Raw genomic sequence first — 25257 nt, forward strand, 5'->3', positions numbered from 1 at the left:
GAGGAGTTAACTAGGCCACCAGGGACATGGCTGGGGGGTTAACTAGGCTACCAGGGACATGACTGGGGGGTTAACAAGCCACCAGGGACATGACTGGGGGGTTAACTAGGCCACCAAGGACATGACTGGGGGGTTAACTAGGCCACCAGGGACATGGCTGGGGGGTTAACTAGGCTACCATGGACATGACTGGGGGGTTAACTAGGCCACCAGGGACATGACTGGGGGGTTAACTAGGCCACCAAGGACATGACTGGGGGGTTAACTAGGCTACCAGGGGCATCACTAAGGATTCAAATCAGGTACAAGAGGCATCACAGAGGGTTAACTACAATAGCAGGGGCATTAGGGGAACAATACTTTGCCTTGTTCGGGTGCTGCAAACCCCCGCTACTAACTGCCGCGCACGGTATAACATTGAGTGCGGCCCTCGAATGATTTTATTAATGCCCGACCGGCCCTCGACATGGAAAAGGTTCCCCACCCCTGCTCTATACCTATTGAAAACTGACAGAACAGAGTGGCAGTTTATGGACTTAAAGGGTTTTTCTACTGAAAACTAACTTGGATAGGGGACAGGATAGTTTACAAGTAAGAAGTTGTGAAGGGTCCGACCTCTGTACCCTCCGCCGGCTTTATTTTAAATACAGCTGACCTTAGGCTCTATTCATTCTCTATGGAGTTGGCAGCTGCTACATCATGTCATCATTAGAGATGAGCGAACCTGGAGCATGCTCGAGTCCATCCGAACCCGAACTTTCGGCATTTGATTAGCGGTGGCTGCTGAAGTTGGATAAAGCCCTAAGGCTATGTGGAAAACATGGATATAGTCATTGGCTGTATCCATGTTTTCCAGACAACCTTAGAGCTTTATCCAACTTCAGCAGCCGCCGCTAATCAAATGCCAATTGTTCGGGTTCGGATCGACTCAAACCCGAACCCGGTTCGCTCATCTCTAGTCATCATGTGTGGATCAGCTCTGTTACATCATGTGCAGATCAGTTCTGCTACATCATCAGCTGGTATGGAATATATAGTATGGAGTGATGTGATGCAAAAAAACTGTCCTGTGCTTACTGAGCAATAGTAATGACAACAGTGGGCAGAAAAAAGAAAGCCAAGGGGGCACAATGTAAGTGGACCAATCAGGGAGAAGCACTGCATAATGAGAAAATGTAGTTTCCTGGCTGGCGCCATCTTGAATGTAGACCAGCTTTTAGAAAAACTTGAAAATCAGGAATGGCGGCAGCTAGAAAGTCGGGATATGGCTCAAAATACAAAGGGGGATTTGGTGAGTAAGACCAACTAGGTTTGGGAGCATTTAATTTTTTTAGCTCTTAGGTGGAATGCCTCTTTATTGCCTCCTGTCATTTCATTATAATATTACTTAAAGAGACTCTGTCAGTAGGTTAATGCTGTCCTATCTCAGGGAAGCATAAACTAGTGACAGAGAAGCTGCACGGAATGATGCATCACTTACATTGTCCTGTGCAGCTGATCCAGAGATATCTTCCTGAATAACACGGACAATAAGTAGTCCTCTGCATTATGCGTATGCACCCAATATTCAAATGAAGCAGAAAACTCCACCCACCATCTGCTGATTGGCAGGTATCTATCCAGGCTGTGTATAGGCAGTCAACTGTCAATCAGCAGTTGGGGGGGGGGGGGCAAGAATCCTATTCTCCTGAACACTGATCTGTTCAGCATTTCTATCACTAGTATATGCTTCCCTCATTTGAGGTGACACAAACCTAGTGACAGATTCCCTTTAACACAACTTATTTTCGTTAACAATACCAAAATTGAGACAAAAATAAAGTACAAATTTAATTCTTACGTTTACTGGCAATAATTACCTTTTTACTGATCGCTCACTTCTCCCCGGTGTCTGGGTCACTTCTCCCCGGTGTCAGGAAGACTCCAGACAGGTGAATGACATCAGTACACTACATCTATATAATAAAAAGGAAATTAGCGGCACTCCTTTTTATTATATTGCCAATTCAGAGACTGTATACTATAGCTGAGCACACCACAAGGTATACATTCGTTTTATCTACCTGCAAAGACTAGCTCCGTAGAGAGCATACCTTATGGGATGATTACATTGCTGTGCCTGTGCTCTGTCTTGTTATACTAGTACACTACGTCTGTTTCAGGGAGTTTCCTCTTTGTCAAGCGCTTGACAAAGGGGGAACTCCCCGAAACGGACGTAGCGTTTGATTCAACCTTTTTGCAAACTTCGATCCAAACCTGAGTTTGACAGGTTCTGTTTGCTCATCTCTGCTTGCCACACGTCACGTGAGTTAGACACATTTTTCTCTTTAAAAAAAAAATCTCCACCAAAAGTTCACACATTTTTCAGCCTCATTTTGAATTGTTAACAGATATTAAAAAAATGAATAAAAAAAAAAAAAGGACCAAAAGCAAAGTAACAAGAGAGACTGGAAGAACTGTGTGAACATATATAAGGCAGGTTCAAAATGTTGCGCCTGACTTTTGAGACGTGCTGAACATCACATCTGTCTTGTGTTTTAGGCACTTTTCCCAGGAAAAAAAAAAGTTGTGGGTTTTGCAGAAATTTTTTTTGTGGTTTTCAACAGAATGCATATGGTTTAAAGTGGACTGTGTTTTGTATAGTCATTTAAAGTAAAAGTTATTCATTATGTTAAACGATCACTAAGACAGCTGTGACCACGTCCACATTATTAGGAGCTTTTTATGATGGTTATGATGATTAGTACAGTAATTGTGATGTAATGTATAATACCATGTCTAATTCTAAACTGAACTGTCTAAAAAAAGTCAATGTGATACATCTCACTCATAGACCAGCAGTTTATTCTATTGTAACCGGCCAATAACAATGAATGTTATCTTATGAACCATTAACCCCTTAAGGACAAAGCTATTTTTTATTTTTGCACTTTTGTTTTTTTCCTCCTTGTGTTTAAAAGACCATAGAGTTTCCTTTTTTTTGCGGCAACAATTGTACTTTGCAATGACAGTGGAAAAAAAATAGTTTGCACGGTGAAATAAAAAAAAATGACGTTTTTAATTTCAGGTGGGTTTCATGTTTACATTTTTTTCCCTATGGTAAACCTGGCATGTTATCTATGTTCTTCATGTCAGTACAATTACAAGGATAGACAACTTATATAACTTTTATTTGACTGCTTTAAAAAAAATGTAAACCTTTTTTTTTTTTTTTAAACAAACTAAAATTGCTCTATTACCATTCTTATAACGCTTTTATTTTTGAGTTTATAAGGCTATTTGCCATCTTTTGCCCCATGATCTGTTCTTTCTATTGGTAGTTTGCTTGTGTATATGCAACTTTTTGATTACTTTTTATTCTGTTTTTTTTCCCAGATTTGATGTAACCAAAAATCTTCAATTTTGCAGTTTTGTGTTTTTTTGCAAGCCAATGTGATTATTCAGGAATGTGATAATTTAATACTTCAGGAGATTTTGCACGCAGCAATAGCAAATACGTTTATTTTTATATTTATTTATTTTTATATACAAAATGGGAAAAGGGGGGTGATTTAAACTTTGAATATGGTAAGAGTGTTTTTCTTATTAAACTCCGCCCCCCTATTTTTTTTTTTACTTTTTGCAGCAGATTTAATGGTGCAGATTTGATGCTGTGTTCAGTAATTTAGATCAAATCTGCTGCGGATCCGCTGCAGATCCGCAGCATAAAATTCGCTGTGATACGGTGTGTGTGTGTGTGTGTGTGTGAAGCTACCCTTAGTCTTTCTGGGGGGCACATAGGGATTGCTCATGGGGATCAATGCAGGAGGTATATATTACATTGATCCATGAATCTGGTGCTCGATTACTAAGGGCTGCTGGGATCAGAATCATAGCATCGCTGAGGCCCGGCAGGTAGAGGTGATCAGCTTGGAGGCTGATCATCACACTAGACGACCTAGGATAGTTTTTTAACGGCATCTAAATGCTGCTGTCAGTTTTGACAGTAGCATTTAAATGGTTAAAAGGACCCTAATGCTGCTGCATGCAGATACTGAGCCTTCTCTAGTGTCTATTCTAATGCATATTAGCATTAGAAGAGACATTACACTTGTGGATGTTGCCTTTGTGAGAAGCACTGCAGCCACGGCACATTGAAGCAGAACAAGGAGGGATAACTGTCATTCACCACTCGCTCTGCTTCCTTGTGCGGCGTCAGTAGCGCTTCTGACACAGGCTCCTTTCCCAAGTGCAATGTCTACTCTAATAGACAATATACATTGTCTGAGTATTTGCAGGCAGCAGCAAGAGCTATATTTAACTGTTCTGGGACCCAGGCTTCTGAATTCCTGCAGTTCCTGACACAGCCACTAGTGGCAGCAGAGGGGCCAAGTTGCCCCTTACCGCTGACAGTCAGTAAAAACATTTTCTCTAATAAAGTTATTATAACAAAGAAATGTAAAAAAACAAAACAAAACAACAACAACATAGTTTTACTGGGATACCCTGGGGTATACCTGAACTAATGTGTGAATGACTCAATTTTCCTGTTTTCTGTAAGATTACAACTAACTAGTTTTAATACATTTTTTCAGTGTAGTACTAGTGTGCATTTTTTCCATACCAATATTACTGCTTGTGACTGTAGCCTTAGGGCTCATGTACGTAGTGCTGCATGGTGATTTGTAAATGTATATGCAGATTCTCTTCCAGAGCAGAAGAGATTTTCTATGGGGATTTGCCTAAGTTTTGCCACTAGATATCGCTATTATTTGTATATGCACTTGTATATTGCACAGTTGTAGTGAACAAGGAATTATTGTTTGTTTGTAATCTGGACACCAATAAGAGCTCTTTTCTGTTCTCCACCTATCTCTAGTCTCCTTGCTTTTTTCTGCACTTTCTTCTCCACCACTCACAGGAGGTATTACACACACTGTAGGAAGTTGTCACATGGGAAGAGGTACATGCCCACACTTAGGGAGTCTTATCCAAGTCTTGGTAGAGAGAGGACGCACGATAAGACGGTCCCTGCTGTAGTTCAGCTGGGCCCTGGCTCTGCCAGGTCCCCCCCCCCCACCTGTCCAGTGTAGTTTAGTCGGGAGTGTAGTAGTGGATGGACGTATGGGAAACACAGAGACTCTTTTTTTCTTCAAAGCAGCACTTATTCCTATTATGCAGTGCTAAACCAGGACAGGACAAGACAGAGTGCAGGACATTATTCTGAAACAAGAGGAACTGTTCCAGATAGAGTACAAAGGCTTGTAGCAACTTTGCTCTATCTCACAGCACAGGTTTAACCAGGTAATCCTAGCCACCTTGCTCAACTCAGGAAACAAGGTCTAGGGCTTTTGTCACCCTAGGAGAACGGGTCACCTGAAACTGTAGGGCAACAGGTGGTACAGCAACAAAAAAAGAATCCAACACGGGCACAAGTAGTCTTCTACTTTCCAATAGTACCAATAGTCTAGGTCGGTCACAGCTCCACTCTGGACCACCGTGATAAGTACCCAAGGGACCCCCCCACAGCCCAGCAGGTCACCAACCAGAGGGGAAAGGGTATAGGCTTACTAAAATAAAAGCGGGTGTGCCCCCATACCTGTGTGCCCAACCAGCACTGGTGTCACGACAACCTACCATCTGACTGAGCTACACTCCGACCAACCACCACAGTAGGGGCGTCACACAGTACCATCTGGCAAGTGACCAGTCGACCATAGTGCTCCACAAATGCATCATGGGACTTGTAGTACTAAGCAACTGCTCAACCAGGACAGAACTAAGACCCCCAAAACAAATGGAGTTTTGGTAGCTTCAAAACTGGGGCAGACGGGTAAGCAATGCTTTATGCTATATTTTAACCTGATGTTGGAGTACTCTTTTAAGGACTACGGTGATTGTCCAGCTACCCTCTCTTTCCCAATTGCTCAGGAGCCTGCTCCACTTATAGGGAGTGTTATTGTGGTATATTAACTGACACGTCAGCAGTGCAGGAGATCCCGGAGCCCGGTGGGAGTCCCAGAGTGGTAAGTAAGTGCTGGAGCACGGGGTGAGGGGAATTATAATAGTTCATGTTGCCTGCCAGATGGAATTTTTTTTTCAAATGGCCATACTTCTACTTTAATTTTGACATTTCAATAGCTAAATAACAGATTACATCATTTTCGGCTCTGTGAGTCCACGGCGAAGCTTTACCTTCCGTAGGGTCAGTGAATTACAGAGTGTATGTGAATGAAAACTTAGTGCAAAACAGCTCCGCACATCACTAGGTGAGCCAACCATTGAGGAAATGAGGTGTCTCAAATAGGAACTCCTCTTACAAGTCTTACAAGTTTTTTTTATTCTAATAATGTGCGACAATAGACAGGATGGGGGAAGGGGGGTGACACTTGACCTACATTGATTCATCCATATATATTCATTCACTATACAGTATATAGTGAGAATAGCATGTCGTAAATGGAGCAGAATCACTACAATTACTATGAGGAACATAGGCTGTGAGTTTTATGGGAGACATATGCGGGACTTAAAAGGGCGCGTTGTCAGAGACTTTTATGAAGAATACCCTGAAAGAGACCTAAAAATAATCTGACATCCTCTGACAGAATTCCGCAGTCCGCATTGACTTTCAGCCAAAGCTCACAGAGTCTCGTTTTTTTCCCATTCCCTGGCTAGTGTCGATTTGTTAGGTATGCAGAGAAGAACACAAAGCTGCAGAACTTCATCTAGAAACCAATGGCGATGGCTGCAATTTTCAGAGGAATTTTTCTTTGAAGGGGTCACCTCAATGAAGTTCCCCCAGTACATGTTCCTGTCCCCTGCAGCATTGTAGGTTATTTGATTTGGCAGTATTGAGAACTTTGTCTAGATTTGCTCGGTGATTTCAGTGCATAGCGCAGGACTTCCCTTTAAGAAATGCTGAGTTGAGTAATGTGGGCGGTACTGTGTCTCTGTTAACCCGACAAGCGTGAAACACTGTATGAAGAGCTATGGAAATAACCTCAGTAGGTAAGTGGACTTCGTACTAATGGGGATTCATTACAACAAGAGGTAACTGCTACATAAAGCCACGTGTCAGAACACAGATCCACTCTGGGATCTCTTATTTCTACTTTCCTCGGTCTCCAAGTCTTAAAGGGATAGGACAGCTGGTCTGCTATAATGAACATGTGCTACACAGATATAAGCAATCTATTATCCCTTGTATCAGTAAGGGTCCATTTACACGGGAAGATTATCTGCAAAAGATTTGAAGCCAAAGCCAGGAATGGATTTGAAAAGAAGAGAAAGCTCAGGCTTTCCTTTATGACCTGATCTCTGTTTATAGTCTGTTTCTGGCTTTGGCTTCAAATCTTTGGCAGATAATCTGTCAGATAATCTTTCTGTGTAAATGGACCCTAAGAGGATACTTGCTGTAATTGGCAATTACAGGAGACTATGTCTCCTATAATGGTGCGTTTACACAGGCAGATTTATCTGACAGATTTTTGAAGCCAAAGCCAGGAACAGACCATAAACAGGGAACGGGTCATAAAGGAAGGATTGAGATTTCTTCTCTTTTCAAATCCATTCCTGGTTTTGGCTTTCAAAATCTGTCAGATAAATCTGCCTGTGTAAACGCACCATAACTAGTTCTGATAACACTTGCCTCTTTAAGAAGCAGATTGTGACTAAAGTTCCAAAAACATAGCAGCTTTATATAGTGGACCAAGTTGAGTGTTTTCGTCCTATTGGATTACTTTGGTACTACTAGTAAATGTCACATTGGTAACAATCATGGACATAAGGGGGGACTAAGAGACATTTCCCATTGAATTTACATAGGCACATTCACATGGATTTCTGCCTGTCTAATACACTGGTTGATGTCGCCAAGATTTTTTTTTCTATTATTGACTGATGTGGTGACTAATATGCTCATTTTATGTTTTGTCTAGCATTGTGGTAACATTAACCAATTTATGCAAAAAAAATGTTAAAGGGGTATCCCCATCTCAACTAATATAATTATACTTGTAGGGCTTGTCAAGGTATATATTTTTGCAAATAAATTCTTGTTACAAACTTGTCTCCTCCTGATATGCTGCTCTTTTCTTCCCATTGTTCAAAGCTTGTTGTCTAGGTTACTGAACACTGCTCTGCTCTAAATGCAGTGGTTAGACAAATGGTGCGTTTACACAGACAGATTTATCTGACAGATCTTTGAAGCCAAAATCAGGAACAGACTATAAACAGGGATCAGGTTATAAAGGAAAGACTGGGATCTATCCTCTTTTCAAATCCATTCCTGGCTTTGGCTTCCAAAATCTGTCAGATAAATCTTTCTGTGTAAACGCACCCTAACATATAGATAGATAGATAGATAGATAGATAGGAGATAGATAGATAGATAGATAGATAGATAGATAGATAGATAGATAGATTTATCAAACATGGTGTAAAGTGAAACTGGCTCAGTTGCCCCTAGCAACCAATCAGATTCCACCTTTCATTTTCCAAAGAGTCTGCGAGGAATAAGAAGGTGGAATCTGATTGGTTACTAGGGGCAACTGAGCCAATTTCACTTTACACCATGTTTGATAAATCTCTCTATCTATCTATCTATTTATCTATATGTTATAGTCCTTTTACACGGGACGATTGATCGTTTGTTTTTGCACGATAACGGTCAAATTCGAACGATAATCTTACGTGTAACGATCAAACGACGAGCAAAAAATCGTTCATTTTGATCTTTCAACATGTTCTCAAATCATCGTTGATCGTTCGCAAAAAATTTGCAGATCGTTCCGTGTAAACATTCTTTCAGCGATTTTACCTATGTGTGAGATAGGCTTAAACGATCGCAAAACGATCGCATAGCGAATTTTCCGTACGATGTATCGTTCCGTCTAAACGCTGATCGTTATAAAAAAAACATTGTTCATTCAAAATCGTTAACCGTGCGATCGGGCGAATTATCGCTCCGTGTAAAAGTACCATTAGTCTTTCTTTACACCTGTTTGATAAATCTCCCCCATAGTGTAGATTTATCAAACTGGTGTAAAGTACAACTGACTAAGTTGCCCCTAGCAACCAGATTTTTTGGAAAATGAAAGGTGGAATCTGATTGGTTGCTAGGGGCAGCTGAGCCACTACTACTTTACACCAGTTTGATAAATCCCCCCCACCCCCATACTGTGTATATTATACTGTTATACATAAATATGTAAACTATAGCTATATTCCAACCATACCAGCTATATACCAACCTTACTAGCTTTTATAGCAGAGTGGTGGTCAGTAACCTAGAGACCAACAATGGGAGGAATAGCCCAGCATATTGGGGGAAGGAGGCAAGTTTGCTACATGAATGTATTTGCAAATATATTTAACTTGGCGAACCCTACAATTCTAATTATTTTTTTTATACCTTTTTAAGTGTATGCTGTGGATTGTTGTCTTGGCATTGCAGTGCAGTTTTTATTAAAAACTTTTGGCCTCAGATGGAAATTTACACATACTAGAGGCTTTTCATAGTGGACTAAGTCAATTCTTTTAGTCCTATTGCATTACTAGTGTACTAGCCAATGTTACAGCCCATAGATGTGACCTGTTCTTTGACAGGTTGTCATCTACAGTGGTAAGAGGTGGTGGTTTTGCATGTGTTTCTCTGTCAAGTTTCTTAATGGTTAACTCACCCAGTGGTGTGCAGGGCTGGTTTTAGACTTAGTGTAGACTTAGCAAAAAAAAATGCAAGTGTGAGTGTTGAAATATCATACCAACAAAGTCATATACTATAAGCTTTAGTAAAATACTACACAAACAGTAGTATTACCAAGAAAACCAATATCCAATAAATTACTTTTTTAGGATGAAGAAGTTGTGTAATTCTTTACAGTCTGACACAGTGCTCTCTGCTGCCACCTCTGTTTATGTCTGGAACAGCCCAGAGCAGGTGCAAATCCCCAAACCAAACCTTATTGGGGGCATCTATGAAGACCGGTGTACGAGTATGCCGGTCTTAAACAAAGCCCTGCCTCCTTTTTCCCAGAAGGATATACTAAGAGGTGCACGCCTCTTGGTAAAACCGCCCGACCCTGCGCAGGCTCTCCGCAACAAATTTGTATCACACATCTAGATTTAAATCATAATGTACGTCCACGAGTCACAACTGTTACCCCCCACCCGCCCATCAGGCGATCAGGGGATACAACAGGCGTACGCACCATCTCCCTAGCGCAGCCTTCATGAATCTCCCTCCTTGTGTTCAGGACAGTTCCTGAATAATGACGGGCATGCTCAAGTGCGATCATCTCTATTCCTGACATGAACAGAGGGGGCAGCAGACAGCAGAATAGAAAGAGTAACTTTACATGACTTACTCTGTGGTATACAATGGATGATAGGGTTCAGGCTCAGAGGCCTCAATTGTTTAGTCTCCCGATCACTTCATTTAATTCCAAATCTCAAATTAGTGTAAAAGATTGAAACAAACAGGTATTAGTCATCATGGATCAGGAAGCAGACATGTCCCTGCGGCATAATCCATGAATGTTTTACTTAGTTTCTATAGTGACATTTAATAAGAGCTGGCTTTTATCCCAGAGGTACTATGTATTTTTCCACATAACTTGAATGCACTTTTTGTAGAACAGGTTTATTCAGTTTCCTCCAGCTACTCCACATTCCCACTACCCGAATCTCTCCGTCACACTGACGTATCTCTAGGTGTCTTTATTTCTCCTGTCCCCTGTGGTTTCGGTTAAGCCATAAACCTTAGGGCCTTATTCACACCTGTAATCTACTGATCCGTATTTCCGTACTCAAATCACAGCACAGTTAGTCTATTAGGCTATTTACACGATCAGAAAAAACCGAAAAGAGCCCTTTGCCAGAAATCAAAAAATCATTAGTCTGTAAGGGATACCCAGTAAATGCTCAAAACCATCATCGATTGAATATATACCACCAAAGAGTACTTCCTTCACATAGAAGAGATATCTGAGCCCACTACAAATAAATTAATCATTGAAAAACTTTATTTGACATAATTATTATACACAAACATGATTTAAAACCCTGATAACTAGTTTAAACATACAAGGAAGAGGAATACAAAAACCGACAATACAGACAAAGGGAAGGAAACCTACAGGGTCCATGCATGGAATAGTTGGAAGGAATTAAAACATGTTTAAAGGGGTTGTCCAGCGATAAAAAATTATTCACAGAATAACACACATTACAAAGTTATACAACTTTGTAATGTATGTTATGTCTGTGAATGGCCCCCTTCCCCGTGTCCCACCACCCCCACCCGTGTACCCGGAAGTGTGGTGCGCTATACATTACCTGTCACGTGCCGACCACGGTCTCCGATCCTCAGCAGTGACGTCTTCTTCGGGAGGCCAGCGGATCTTCCCGAGTGCTGGCCGCCCTCTGTAGCGTCATTCGAAGCTTAGCCGCGATTGGCTGAGCATAACCGTGGCCGCGTCATCAGCCGCTCAGCCGCGATTGGCTGAGCACAGTTATGCTCAGCCAATCGCGGCTGAGCTTCGGATGACGCTGCAGAGGGTTGCCGGCACTCGGGAAGATCCGCTGGCCTCCCGAAGAAGACGTCACTGCTGACGATCGGAGACCGTGGACGACACGAGATGCGGTGAGTATAATGCACCACACTTCCGGGTCTAGCGTGGGTGGGGGGAAACACGGGGAAGGGGGCCATTCACAGACATAACATACATTACATAGTTGTATAACTTTGTAATGTGTCTTATTCTGTGAATAATTTTTTATCGCCGGACAACCCCTTTAAGCCAGTTAATAACGTGTATTGCAAAGTGCAATAGTGCAAATGTGCAATAGACAAACAAAAGGCGAAACATGTAAGAAAAATCACAAAAAAGACATAATTTATACAGGGTTAAAATAATCTGAGCTGCTGAATGTAAATAGTAAAGTGCATATAGTGCTCAATATTCACTAGCAGTCACCTCAGATAAATGCCCCATGATAATCAATGCCCTAAGTTAGCAGTTAAGTACAGATATCATGCATGCATGCCGTGCGGTTCCCTTACCCACAGAAACACCCCAACGCCGTTTCGGTACACCCTTCCTCAGGAGGTGAATGATGGGAAGGTGAGGGGAGTATTTACAGAGGAAGGAACCAATCACATACATTGCCTCACAAGTGTGCACAGTTAATAATTAACATACCCATAGCGCGATATACCGAGGTGACTGCTAGTGAATATTGAGCACTATATGCACTTTACTATTTACATTCAGCAGCTCAGATTATTTTAACCCTGTATAAATTATGTCTTTTTTGTGATTTTTCTTACATGTTTCGCCTTTTGTTTGTCTATTGCACATTTGCACTATTGCACTTTGCAATACACGTTATTAACTGGCTTAAACATGTTTTAATTCCTTCCAACTATTCCATGCATGGACCCTGTAGGTTTCCTTCCCTTTGTCTGTATTGTCGGTTTTTGTATTCCTCCTCCTTGTATGTTTAAACTAGTTATCGGGGTTTTAAATCATGTTTGTGTATAATAATTATGTCAAATAAAGTTTTTCAATGATTAATTTATTTGTAGTGGGCTCAAATATCTCTTCCATGTGAAGGAAGTACTCTTTGGTGGTATATTTACACGATCAGTAGATTACAAGAACGCAGTCCTGAAAAAAACCACATGTCATAGTACGGACACCGATTTTTTTTTTTTTTTTGCGTTTTGGCATTCTCTCAAATCAATGGGATTCACTATTTTTTATAATATTATTATAACCTTTTGGCATCTGTATTTGTTGAAAGGTGTTTATAAAAAACTAATTTTCGGATGCACTACAGATGCTTAATCAGTATTTTTTAGTGGATTGTACGGGTGAATAGTGGGAGGAATCTATGGACATAAAAAAAATACTGAACGTATGCATAAGGCCTAAGTCTATGTTCATACAATGTATGTTTTGCAATTTGCAACAACGGCCGTGATTTATAGAAAACATATCTTGTATTGGAATGAATGGAATCCTGGCTGGAGTCTATACACATATTATACGCTCCGGCTGGGATTCCATCTGGCTGCAGGAAAAACTGACATGTCAGTTTTCTGTAGCAGCTATTCATTGAACTGACAAGACATGTCAGTTGTGTGTAGCGGTGAAACCCTTGTGCGCCCGCATCCGAATTCACCATAAAAGGAAATCTTCCGGCTGGTACTGCAGTACCAGCTGGGATGATCTTCAGTAACACCGAGCATTCTGTGACCCGGCCGGGCCACAGAACGGCCGGTGTTATATGTAGTGTGAACACGGCCTAAGGTTATCACACAGTATTTTTACTTGATATTTTGGTCAGTGTTTTGCAACCAAAACCCAGGAGTAGATTGAAAAGACAGAAAAGCTATGTTCACACACTGTTGAAATTTAGTGGATGGCCGCCATTTAATGGCAAATAATTTTAAAATAACTAATAATTTGCCATTAAATGGTGGCCATCCACTGAATTTCAACAATGTGTGAACATAGCCCTTCTATATAAAAGTGAAAAAAAACAATCAGTGGCCTGGTTTAGACTACTGTCAGTTTATAGAGGGGACGTGCACACTCTATGAAGCTAAGGGGGAAATGTGCACGGCGAAGGGGTTTGGAAGAAGTAGCTTCCGGCTGACTAAGCTAACATGTTTGTTTTATCTTTCAGAAATTGACTTTGATTTACATGACATACTGGATGGTGTCCTACATTTTAAAAGTAAGTATACGTCAACAAAAACTTTACTACAGCAATGTCCTGAGATAAGGAGGGTAGGATGCTTTTTGCACATTCAAGCCACATTCACACAATGTGAGACACCGGCCATTCATTGACCCGGCCGTGCCACAGAACGGCTAGTGTAAGTGAAGTAACTCAATTTCTCTTGAATTGGGATGCGGCTGGAGCCACACTCTCCATTGTGTGCACTGTCAGGGTTGTGCGGCTGCTATTCAATGAATAGCTGCTAGGGATCCCGGCCGGAATGTATTCTATGGGGGAGATTTATCAAACATGGTGTAAAGTGAAACTGGCCCCTAGCAACCAATCAGATTCCACCTTTCATTCTTCACAGACTTTTAAGAAAATTAAAGGTGGAATCTGATTGGTTGCTAGGGGCACCATGTTTGATAAATCTCCTCCTATGTGTATACACTCAGGCCGGGATTCCATAGACTGCAGCACAATGTAAATTTTCTATCAATCACAGCTGTTGTTGCAAATTAGCAACAACGGCCGCGGTTAATTTAAAATTTACGTTGTGTGAACGTGGCCTTGTCTTGGGAGCAGAACATGGTTAAAGCATTCTGCTCCCCATAACTGAAAATTAATCTATCCCCTTCCTTAGTCAGCAGTATCTGCCTCTCGCAGTCAGTCGGCAGTCCATTGATTCAAATGGAATTGCTTCGTAGAGGGAGGAGCCTCCAGTGCTTCAGGCCAGGCCGATGGTCGGTAATAGACTGGCGCCTTGCATCCCCATGCCAGCGCTGGTCTATTCATGGTAAAAACAGAAAAGCGATGTACTGTACTGCTGGTACATTCACTTTAAACAAATCAATAGTAGCATCTAGAACCCGATTGTTCGATATTTGATTAGCGGTGGCTGCTGAAGTTGGATAAAGCTCTAAGGTTGTCTGGAAAACATGGATACAGCCAATGACTATATCCATGTTTTCCACATAGCCTTAGGGCTTTATCCAACTTCAGCAGCCACCGCTAATCAAATGCCGAACGATCGGGTTCGGATGGACTCGAGCATGCTCAAGGTTCGCTCATCTCTAGTTGCATCCTTGTGTTACACAGGCTATTACTACACATTCTCGTACAATAATGCATAAAGCTAACAGTAAAATATATGGAGTGATCTAGAGTATAATACATAGAATGATCTGCTGGAATTTTCCTTTCCGCAGCAGATCCGTGGCAGATTTCATTTAAATAACTGAACACAGCATCAAATCTGCACCATCAAATCTGCTGCGGATCCTGTAGGTGTGAACGCACCCTTACACAATTACCCTATCTTTATTGATTTCCTTTTTGGAAAGCTCTTATCTCTTTTGTTAGTATAGCTTGACCTACCATTCCCTGATACCGAAACTCCTACCTGTTAAAGCCTAACCGGGCTTAGAAAAATGTGGACACTTTCTTCAAGAAACAGCAGCTCTCTTCTGCTCTTGGGGACAGGGGTGGTGCTGTTTTTGCAAGAAAATGGCTGTGTTTTTTCTTCGATAACCCCAATGTTATAGGTAGAATTTTGCATATAAAGAAACGTAAATTTTTAAAATTTTTAAAATTTTTACACAAGTGTATCAACAAAAGTATACTACAAACTTAAAGAGGAATATGTCACGGAAAAAAAACAACCCAGAATAACCGCGATGGTTTAAAGCAGGCCCTGGGCATTAAGGCCAAAACAGACTGTGGAGGCAAGGGGTCAAACTGTATGCCCAGGTGAGGGGTGAATAAAAAAATAAAAGTTGTGTCGTTGAGTGTACTCCTCCTGGATCTCTCTTGGGATTGCAATCTGTCTCAAAAGTTAGAACTGGTGTGATTAATAACTTTTGACCTGTGATCAGACAAATTACAGATAATGACAAAAACTCTTTATATATATATATATATATATATATATATATATATATATATATATATATATATAATCAAAAGTAGGTAGACGGCACTCCAGTCAAGTGGCGCCTACCTACTTTTAATTCTTTATTCCGTGGAGTTGGACGTGCACCCATCTCCCTTTCTCTAATGTCTAATGTATTAATTGATACAGATGGATTGCTGACAGACATACAGGCAGATGCATGGAAAAAGTCACTGAGTCAAATAACATGCATTATTGAGAACTGCTTTAAGAATTGCTTAAAAGTTCGCCCTGATGACCCTGATGGTTGCAGACCCGTCTTTGCTAATCCAGGAACAGGTAATGAAAACGACTTGTGCATTGTGAATTATTAAGGTTAGAGTAAAATCTAACGAAAAAGTATATATGGACCCTATTTAAAGTGTACCTCTGATTAGAACAAAGGGAGAAACTTACTATACCCGATTTATGTCATTTTTCAGCATATAAATTTCATATGGCTTACATTAGTGTTGAGCGAGCACTAAAATGCTTGAGTGCTTGTTACACGAGTCAAACATATTTTTTTAGCCTTAAAGCTTGTTGATTGGCAGCTCAGGTGCTCCCTCGAGCATCGATCAAGCACTATGCTCGATAAAGCACACACGCTCAAAACTAGCTTACATTACACTTACACGCCCGTTTTTCGAATACATTTTTGCATCTGTCCTCACTGCGCTCGTTGCACCAGAGGGGCGGAGAGGGAGTGGGTAGGGGGCGGAATGGGGGGCGCAGACTCTGGGTCCGCTCAACTTATAATTTTTCTCCCTGAAAAATGATAGGGAAACCTACGCCAGGTCAGAGCTGGCGTAAGTTTCCCTCCGTGCGCACACTGGTTGGCACAGGATTAATGTAGAAGCAGTGCGCCTCTACATAAATCAGCGAACCGTTGGTACTGCGGGGACATTTTTAAGCCCGGCGCAGAAAATGCTGGACTTAATAAATGTCCCCCTTACAGTATGCCTTATTCATAGGATAGATCATAAGTATTGTACTTGACTACCATTAGTGCTCCTATAATGGAGACTAATGCGGTTTACGCTATGCACTGTTAGGGTATGTTCACACTGACCAAATACGGCAGAATCCCACAGTGTTCTGCAGTGGGTTAATGGGCGTGTCCGCTTCCTCCCCTCTCCACTCAAAGAATTGACATATCAGAAAGTTCCGCCGCGAAATTCCGCCTGATTTGCTCAGTGTGAACATACCCTAACTCCAGCCAGAGTCCAGTATGACAGCTCTGTCCTCAAGAACTCGGAGGGGTATCATCAGTCACATCTTTGTCGTCAGACACGTATCCCATATTCTGTATAATAGAGATGAGTGTCTACAGTGGTAAAACCCTTCTTGATGCAAAATTTGTAACCAGGCTCCCATTAGCCATTTAGCTTTTGACCTTTATTTTAGCAAAGATCAATTTACATAATGTGGATTCCAGCAACAAGAGCAGACAGTTATCAAGGAGGCAGGGAGGATCACTATGTTAGGCCTTCACTCACACTGAAAATAAGGACACATGCCACATAACACTTGGCATGCCATTGGAAAAAATGTAAAAGATTAGATGTATCAATGTGCTTTAGAAGCTAAATAGTGTAAATTCAAAGGAAAAAAAAGTGTGAGGATCAGGCTGATTGAGAATTTTGCTGGTGTCTTAGGACCCGATTACACCGAGTGATAGTCTGTCTGATAAGGACGAATCGGGCAGATATTGTTCTATGTAATAAAGAAAACAATCAGCCAAGGAGCTAGCAATCGTTTGCTCGTCAGCTGATCATTGTCTTTCAACAAGTTTAAAATTCATCATCTAACAACTGATTATATAGAAAATAATATAGAAACTACGCTCACCTCTTCATGCTCCCCCGGAGTCCTCTTGCCTTGTGTCTGTTTTTCGAGCTGACTGCAGCTGCCACTAACGTTTCCACATCTGTCTCTACAGTGACAACCTGCTCAGTCAATCACTGACCGAGACGGGACAGCACCACGTTCAGTGATTAGCTGAGCAAGCTGTCACTGCAGAGAAATGTGTGGAAACATCGGTCGCGGCGCTCAGTGGACATAGTGACAAGGTTTTACTGAAAGAGTAGTAGATGCTTGGAACAAATTTCCAGCAGATGTGGTTGGTAAATCTACAATAACAGAATTTAAACCTGCCTTAAAAACATTAAACATATATCTATTCTAAGATAATAAGAAGGAAAATATTAAAAGGGCAGACTAGATGGACCAAGTGGTCTCTTTCTGCCGACAATTTTGTATGCTTCTATGACACTGTGGGAGCGTGGAAAGGAAAGCGTAATTTATTTATTATTTTTAATATAGATCGGAATAACCCTTTCCATGCAGCAAGGGCTGCAGGACATAGCTAACAATATCTGTGCAGCCCTTGCTGCATGATCATCATCAAGCTGTGTAATAGGCTCTGTAAGCGAGCACTGATCTGGCAGATCGGCACTCACCCCCTCATCGGGCGGTGTAATACAGTCCTTAGACTGCCTAGACCCCCTTATGGCAATGCCATACCCTGCTGTTGAGTTAAGTGCATATGGTGCCTAAAACACATCATAAATTCATTTTAGACTTTGATGCAAGTGTGGCACCAGTTGCAGAAAATCAAATGGGATAAATCTGGGCCTAAGTGTGACACCAGCCATAGGTCTCCTGCACATGTGCTAGTATATGCATTGTCGTTCTCCTCCCATTTCCTCTCAACCTATTGTTTTGCTTTACACAAATTTTTGTGGTTTTTGTATTGTCTTTGCTCATTGGCTGCTTTCTGTTTTTAACATGTGTTGTTACGATCAGCTGATAGACCATTATTAAGTAAGCATGCGGACAAAACGTGTTGGTCGAGACAAGCAGCATGATGGGCATGCAAAAAAGATATTTTGGGGAGATTTAACAAACATGGGGGGAGATTTATCAAACGTGGTGTAAAGTGAAATTGGCTCAGTTGCCCCTAGCAACCAATCAGATTCCACTTTTCATTTTTCAAAGTGTCTGTGAGGAATGAAAGGTGGAATCTGATTGGTTACTAGGGGCAACTGAGCCAGTTTCACTTCATACCATGTTTGATAAATTTTCCCCATAGTTTTTAATCCTTTTTTTGGAGTGCTAAAACCATTGCTGCATTCACATCTCCTTCACACTTACTTGCCAGTAAGGTGAGAGGGGAGCATTACAAACATGACTATAATCTGCCACCCCAATACCCCGTGACTGGTCAGAATATTGTTCTCCGGTCAGGTGTATGGGCCACAGCAATCCACACACATACCTCCCAAGTGTCCCTCTTTTGGAGGGACAGTCCCTACTTTTGACCCATGTCCCTCTGTCCCTCTTTGCCCCTTACATGTCCCTCTTTTTGACCTAGGAATTAGATCTGCATTAATTAACCTTCTATGTTGCTCTAGAAAGTGTCTGGTTTCCTACTGTATAATAGACCCAAACTTGCATATTATTCTATCATGTGGTGCAAGCTGGATCATAAACATTGTTATATTCTTATGAATCATGTGACATTATGGCCGCTGTCACACATGTAGACTCATTGAGTTCTATGGCCCCATACACATCTGTAGGTGTTTCTGATCCATTTGGGGACATGATCCATGCCACAACAAAACAATGAAGTCATTGTGCGTCTGTGTCACCTATCTGACAGGGGTCCCTGCAAATGCCGACAGGAACTGAAACACATTTGTAATCCTGTCCGCAGTTTTGGGTCCGCAATTACAGACAGCGTTACTGATGTGTGAATGTGACCTAAGGATGCAGTCACACATACAGGATCTGCTGCAGATTTGAAGATATCGATGTAACTAAATGCATCAATCTGCAGCAGATGCTGGATGTGTAAATTCATAAGTAAGTAATGGCTATAAAATTTTTCTAGCATGAACCACAACTGTCCCTCCTTGTCCGTCCAAAATGTTGGGAGGTATGCCACACAGGTTCTCTTTAACAACTTCAGACTATACTGTGCTTTATTGCTTCTTCCAGACCAGCAAACATTTGAGCTCCAGCTCTATAAAACCAATGGTACATATGATGGACTCTCTGTGGCGTTCTCTGTACAGTATAAAAATGAGAAATACCACTTGTACTGTACTGAAGATTTGAAGCTTTACTTCACGGTAAGTCTGGAATTCAAGATATAAAATTTAAGATAAGATTAAAAGAGCTCTGTCAAAAATGATAATTTTTCAGGAGGAAGGGGGGGGAACATAATAAAAAAGCGCTCCTTGTGGCTCTGCAGTGACGCATCACAGACTCCCAGACCGCGTCGAAACTCATTTACCCCCAAGTCGTGATTACATCATGATTCGTGAGAAAATACCCAACCCAATTGATAGATCATTCGCTCAGCCAATCAGTGACTGTTGAAAAAGATCCAGGAGCCTAACGGGAGTCCCGGAGCGGTAAGCCAGCGATGCGGAGGCATGGGGAGAGGGAGGTAGTGCTTGTTTGTTATGTTCCTCCCTGCCTGCTAGAAAATGATTATTTTCTCCACACTTCCCCTTTAACATATAATTTCCCCTTTAACATAAAAAGTGATACTGATGCCCCTCCTTGGGTAAGTGTGATTTTCGGCACCATCAGCTACTGTGCTGTACTGTATGAATGTGAATGTTCACAAAAGTGCCAAGTACAAAGATATCACAATACAGTATAACAAAAAAAGGTATTTAGAATAGATAGAAGATATCACCCATACAATGCATTGGCTAGTCAGGTGTGGCACAGTGAAATTTATGCCAGTTCCCAGATGTCGTAGATTTCATGTTTGATTGATGTGTCACAGCCGTGTGCGCAGCAGTCCACACCCCTGCCCGCTCTCTTACCCGCTGTGGCGTGTCTCCTGCTCCCTCTGATGTTACGTTTACACAGAGCGATAATTCGCCTAATCGATCGTTTAACGATTTTGAAGCAACAATTTGGTTTTTACAACGATCAGCGTTAAGACGAATAAATCGATCGAAAAATCATTTGAAAATTTGTAAGAAAAATCGTTATTGCGATTGTTTTTAACATTGCTTAAGCCCATCTCACACATAGGGCAAATCTGTGAAAGACTGTTTACACGAAGCAATCTGCGAATTTTCAGCGAACGACGATTTAAGAACATGTTGAAAGATCAAAATGAACGATTTCTCGCTCGTCGTCTGATCGTTTGCTGGTCGTTTATGCAAAAATTAAAACTATAATTGTTCCGTGTAAGCGCAGCATTACACTCAGGTCTTTGGTTCCTCCTCTGCTTCTGGTGCCTGGTTTGTGTGCCACCCTGTCCTCGCCTCTTAGGGCACATCCCCATCTCCTAGGGCACGTCCTCGCCTTCTAGGGTTCGTGCACAGGCACTATTCTTTCCTTGCCTCCTAATAAAGTCTTCCCCTTCCTATTCCTTGCTGCATGATCTATAGTGCTCATTGCCTACCAGAGAAAGGGGTTTTCAAGTTCCTCGTTCTTTTCAGTGTAGCAGTCCTCCTTGCTCACATTCCTTGACACCGTTCCTGTCTGATGCCTGCCCTAACCTTTCTGCCAGTTCCCGACCACATTCTAGCCTCACATCTCTGTACCTCGCCTTGCCTCACCTTGCCACCGACACAAGCAAGTTGCGCCAGGGGTAGTGACCTGTGGGTCACCTGCCACGTCAAGCCCATCCCAGCCCACCACCGCTTGTGGAGGTTACACAGATCCACTGTGTTGTAGCTGTTACATGATGCCAGTTTACTGATGTAAATCATAGTTCATCTGACTGCTCCCCACTTATTACACTATTGCTCAAAGCACCTTTTTTATGGCAAGTGTGCCATAAATCCACCATAGCCACACATTTTTGCGCCAGGAAGCTGACATTGGTCTTTATTAAATTCTTTATTTTTTACATTCACTGTTTTGTAGGTTTAGGTTAGTTTGTTGCCTTTCTATTACGTTCTTTTTTTTGTGTTACTATTCTGTGTGAAATAATTAAAGAGAATTCTATATTTTTTGTAATGACTATGATTTTTGTAGGTTGCTGTTATGACAATAAGTTATTCTTGATATGTTACAGACCTGTGATTTTGATGTATTTCCTGATTTAGTTGACATTACAGTTAATGGATGTTTAGACATTTATATTTTTGGCCAATACTGCTGCTTTGCTAACGGTCATGCAGGTGACATATAGAAGAACTAGAGAACTAGAGTTGGTAATAAATGATGACATCATGAATAACAGATACATTTTTTCATGTTACAGAAAGGAGATTGTCCCTCCAGTATTGCAGGAAACCGAAGCGATATCATCTTTTTCCAAAAAGAATTCAGTGATGGTGACAACTGCTTTAAATTTCGTTCATCTTTACATGCAGACTATTACTTAGCCGTCAGTGATGAAGGTGGAAAGGAAATATTAATTCTCAAGAAATCTTGTGATAAGTTGGATGAAACAAAAAAATTTAATATAAAGGAATAATGTTAATAGTATGTTATACATTCTAAAGTGTATGGCTTTCTAGCATAATATTAATTTGTAACATTATGGGGGGATATGTCATACTTTAGGGCCAGCTCACACGGAGTAAAACCTCCGTGCTATACAGGCAGTCTATTGAAGGGCTCGCGCACCTCCTCTCTCTGCTCGGAAGAATTCTTCCGAGAGGAGGAACAGGCCTTCCCATAGCCTGTCTGTATGACATGGAGGCTGGCGGGAGGAATTCCGCCAGTTTTACTCTGTGTGAACTGGCCTTTATACTTAATATTCTATCCATGAAGGCTACAGATGTAAACACTACAAATGTGCAAGGTTATCAGCAACTGGCACCATATTACTCAGACGGGCAGCTGGTTAGTGGATATGGCACATGCAACCCACAAATCCATAAAAAATACAGTGTGCCACTCTTTTCTTGTATAAAACTAAACTGTAATTTAGTCAGACAGCTGCAAAGTCAACTAAATTGTTACGATACAACTAGAGATGAGCGGAACTTTCGGTCCGAAAGCCGCTCACTCCAGTGCAATGCCTGCGATCCCGGGTGCATAGTTGCGCTCCCGGGAATCTGCGGCCGGGATCTTCCAGGGAATTCAAGATACATTCCCTGGAAATCCAGGGAATGTATCTTGAATTCCCTGGAAGATTCTGCCCGCAGATTCCCAGGAGCGCAACTATGCACCCGGGATTGCGGGCATTGCAGGCATACTAATTGAGCGAAGATGCGCTCATCCCTAGATACAACAAGGAAAGCCCAGCCATGTATTGTGAGAAGTAGAGAGTCTAGATGTTGAAAGGGTAAAGTGCGGAACACAGAATGTGTGAATGCGGCCTAAGGCTGTAATGGAACCCTTACGGGGGGGGGGGGGGGGGGGGCAGCACTGGTTGGTCCTGTTCCCTATGGTGGTAAGAAACTGTGCAAGACTCCTCCCAGGAAACTAAATTGTGAGTAAATAAAAAGTTGGAGTATGGAGAAATAGGGGTCATAAAAAGACTACGTTTTCGAAGCATTGACAACCCTGTTAAAGATACCCGGTATATTATTGCCATAACAGGTATCTAACAGTGCCTATGATCATAACACCATCTTGCAGCTGACAGATTCCTATTAAGTTTCTCCACTCCGAACTCGAAACTTGAAACCATGTTTGGATGGACCATATAGCTGTATGCAGTGGCGTAGCGACCACCCGCTACCAATGGGGGGCCAGCGAGGCCCCCCGTTGCCACGTGGAGGCTGGAACGGGCCCCCGTCTGACGTGTGGCTTCAAGCTCTACACGGTCCCTTCCCCGGCAGCACAAGTATCAGTGAGGTCAGTGTGCGCTGGGGAAGTACTTCCGGCACACAGAGCGTCTATAACAAGCGCCCCCGTGCCGGAAGTAACATCTCCGGTGCGCACGGAGCTCACTGATGCTTATGCTGCTGGGGACAGGACCGTGCAGAGCTGGGAACCGCGTGTCAGATGACAGCCAGACTGGAGGACAGGAAGAGTGAAGAGCCACAACGGGGGAGCGAGGTGTCAGGTGAGTTGTGTTGTTGTTTTTTCTTTTTTGGGGACCATCCATAAGGGGTAGACAGGGGGGACCATCTATAAGGGGGACACAGGGGGGACCATCTATAATAATGGACCACACAGAGGGGGGCATATACTATAGAGTCAGCCTACCTAATAAATGAGGGCTTAAAGGGGCCAATATAGATGTGCAGTTTGTATAGCGATGAGGAGTGTGGAGCCTAATATGTCTGTCTGGCAGATTATGTGGATTTGTGGCTCGGAGAAGTTCTCATGATGGCCCAGGACAGATGTAAAAAGAAGATGAAAATGGAAGAACTCTGATCAGAGAAGACATCCCCTGTGAGTCACCTGATGTAACTGCACTGTAATGTATATGATGTATAGAACCTGTGTAGAGCTGGGTACCTCTGTATGACTGGATGACGTGATAGTTATCTGTATACAGTGGATTATTCAGTAGCAGTGGTGGGGTTAGTCAGTATGTGGTGGTATAAGTTGGTAGCAGCGATGGTGTTAGTCAGTATGTGGTGGTATTAGTCAGTAGCAGCGGTGGTGTTAGTCAGTATGTGGTGGTGTTAGTCAGTATGTGGTGGTATTATTTGTTACTTGTTATCTGGTACAGTGTTTTATTGGATTTAGTATACTTGATTTGGTCAGTAACAATAAGGTGGTGATGGTTGTGGTTGTGGTGTAGCGGTAATATTTGCCCCTTGTATACTGGTATTATTATTGCTCTCAGTGTACAGGATTTGGTTAGTGACAGTATGGCGGTAATATGTATGGTGATAATATTTCCTATATGCTGATATTATTGGTAATATCTCTTGAGATTATATATATATACCAATAGCATCGCTTGGTCAGGAAAGGGGGGCCCAAGTTGACCTCTTGCACCAGGGCCCAGGAGACATTAGCTACGCCCCTGGCTGTATGTGATGGGGAGGGTGGAGAAGGGGCGCTTGGAAACCTATTCAAAATTAATGTACTGTACAACAGTAATTTCCCAAAATCTGACCCCCACCGCTTGAGGTGCACTTTAATATTACCCTTTTCTGTAAATATCAGGAAAAACATCCACAAAGCATTATCACCACGCCTTGTGTAGTATGCATTCCAGTAGGTAGTGTCATGTAAGTATCATAGTGCCAGATAGTAACGTTGTGATTCATCACTCCAAAGAATATTTCCCCTGCCCCAGGCGGTAAACTCTACACCACTCCAGCTGACACTTTTCATGTTCATGGTTATGGTAGGCTTGTGTGCGGCTACTTGGCTATAGAAACCTAATGCATGAAGCTCTCAATGCACAATTCTTGTACTAATGTCACTTCTAAAGGCAGTTGTGACTTACAGAGCTGTGCGGGCTGTGGCTGCTGGAGAGGATGATGGCAGGGGGACACTGAGGGACACAGGGCACTGGAGGGACAATGAGCATCCCTCTGCCATCATCCTCTCCAGCAGCCACAGCCTGCACAGCTCTGGGAGTCGGGTCGTGACATCACCATGTTATCCAGGAAAAGACATCACCATGTTATCCAGGAAGTGACATCACCGTGTTATCCAGGAAGTGAAGCCTTGATGCAGTAGTAAGTGCAGGGAAAAAAGCACTTTATAAGCATTTC

General features: G+C 42.1%; 1 protein-coding gene across 1 annotated transcript; it reads left to right on the top strand.

Annotated features, from left to right (window-relative positions):
* The first annotated feature begins 6506 nt into the window (after positions 1-6506).
* LOC138769744 (interleukin-18-like) lies at positions 6507-22147 on the top strand. Its single transcript, XM_069948391.1, has 5 exons — positions 6507-6990; positions 13675-13725; positions 15791-15940; positions 19646-19779; positions 21885-22147. The coding sequence occupies exons 1-5, from the start codon at positions 6972-6974 to the stop codon at positions 22098-22100; spliced, it is 570 nt and encodes a 189-aa protein (XP_069804492.1). The 5' UTR covers positions 6507-6971; the 3' UTR covers positions 22101-22147.
* Positions 22148-25257: the final 3110 nt, after the last annotated feature.

The sequence above is a fragment of the Dendropsophus ebraccatus genome, chromosome 12, assembly GCF_027789765.1.
Source record: "Dendropsophus ebraccatus isolate aDenEbr1 chromosome 12, aDenEbr1.pat, whole genome shotgun sequence".
In the NCBI taxonomy this organism is placed as follows: domain Eukaryota; kingdom Metazoa; phylum Chordata; class Amphibia; order Anura; family Hylidae; genus Dendropsophus; species Dendropsophus ebraccatus.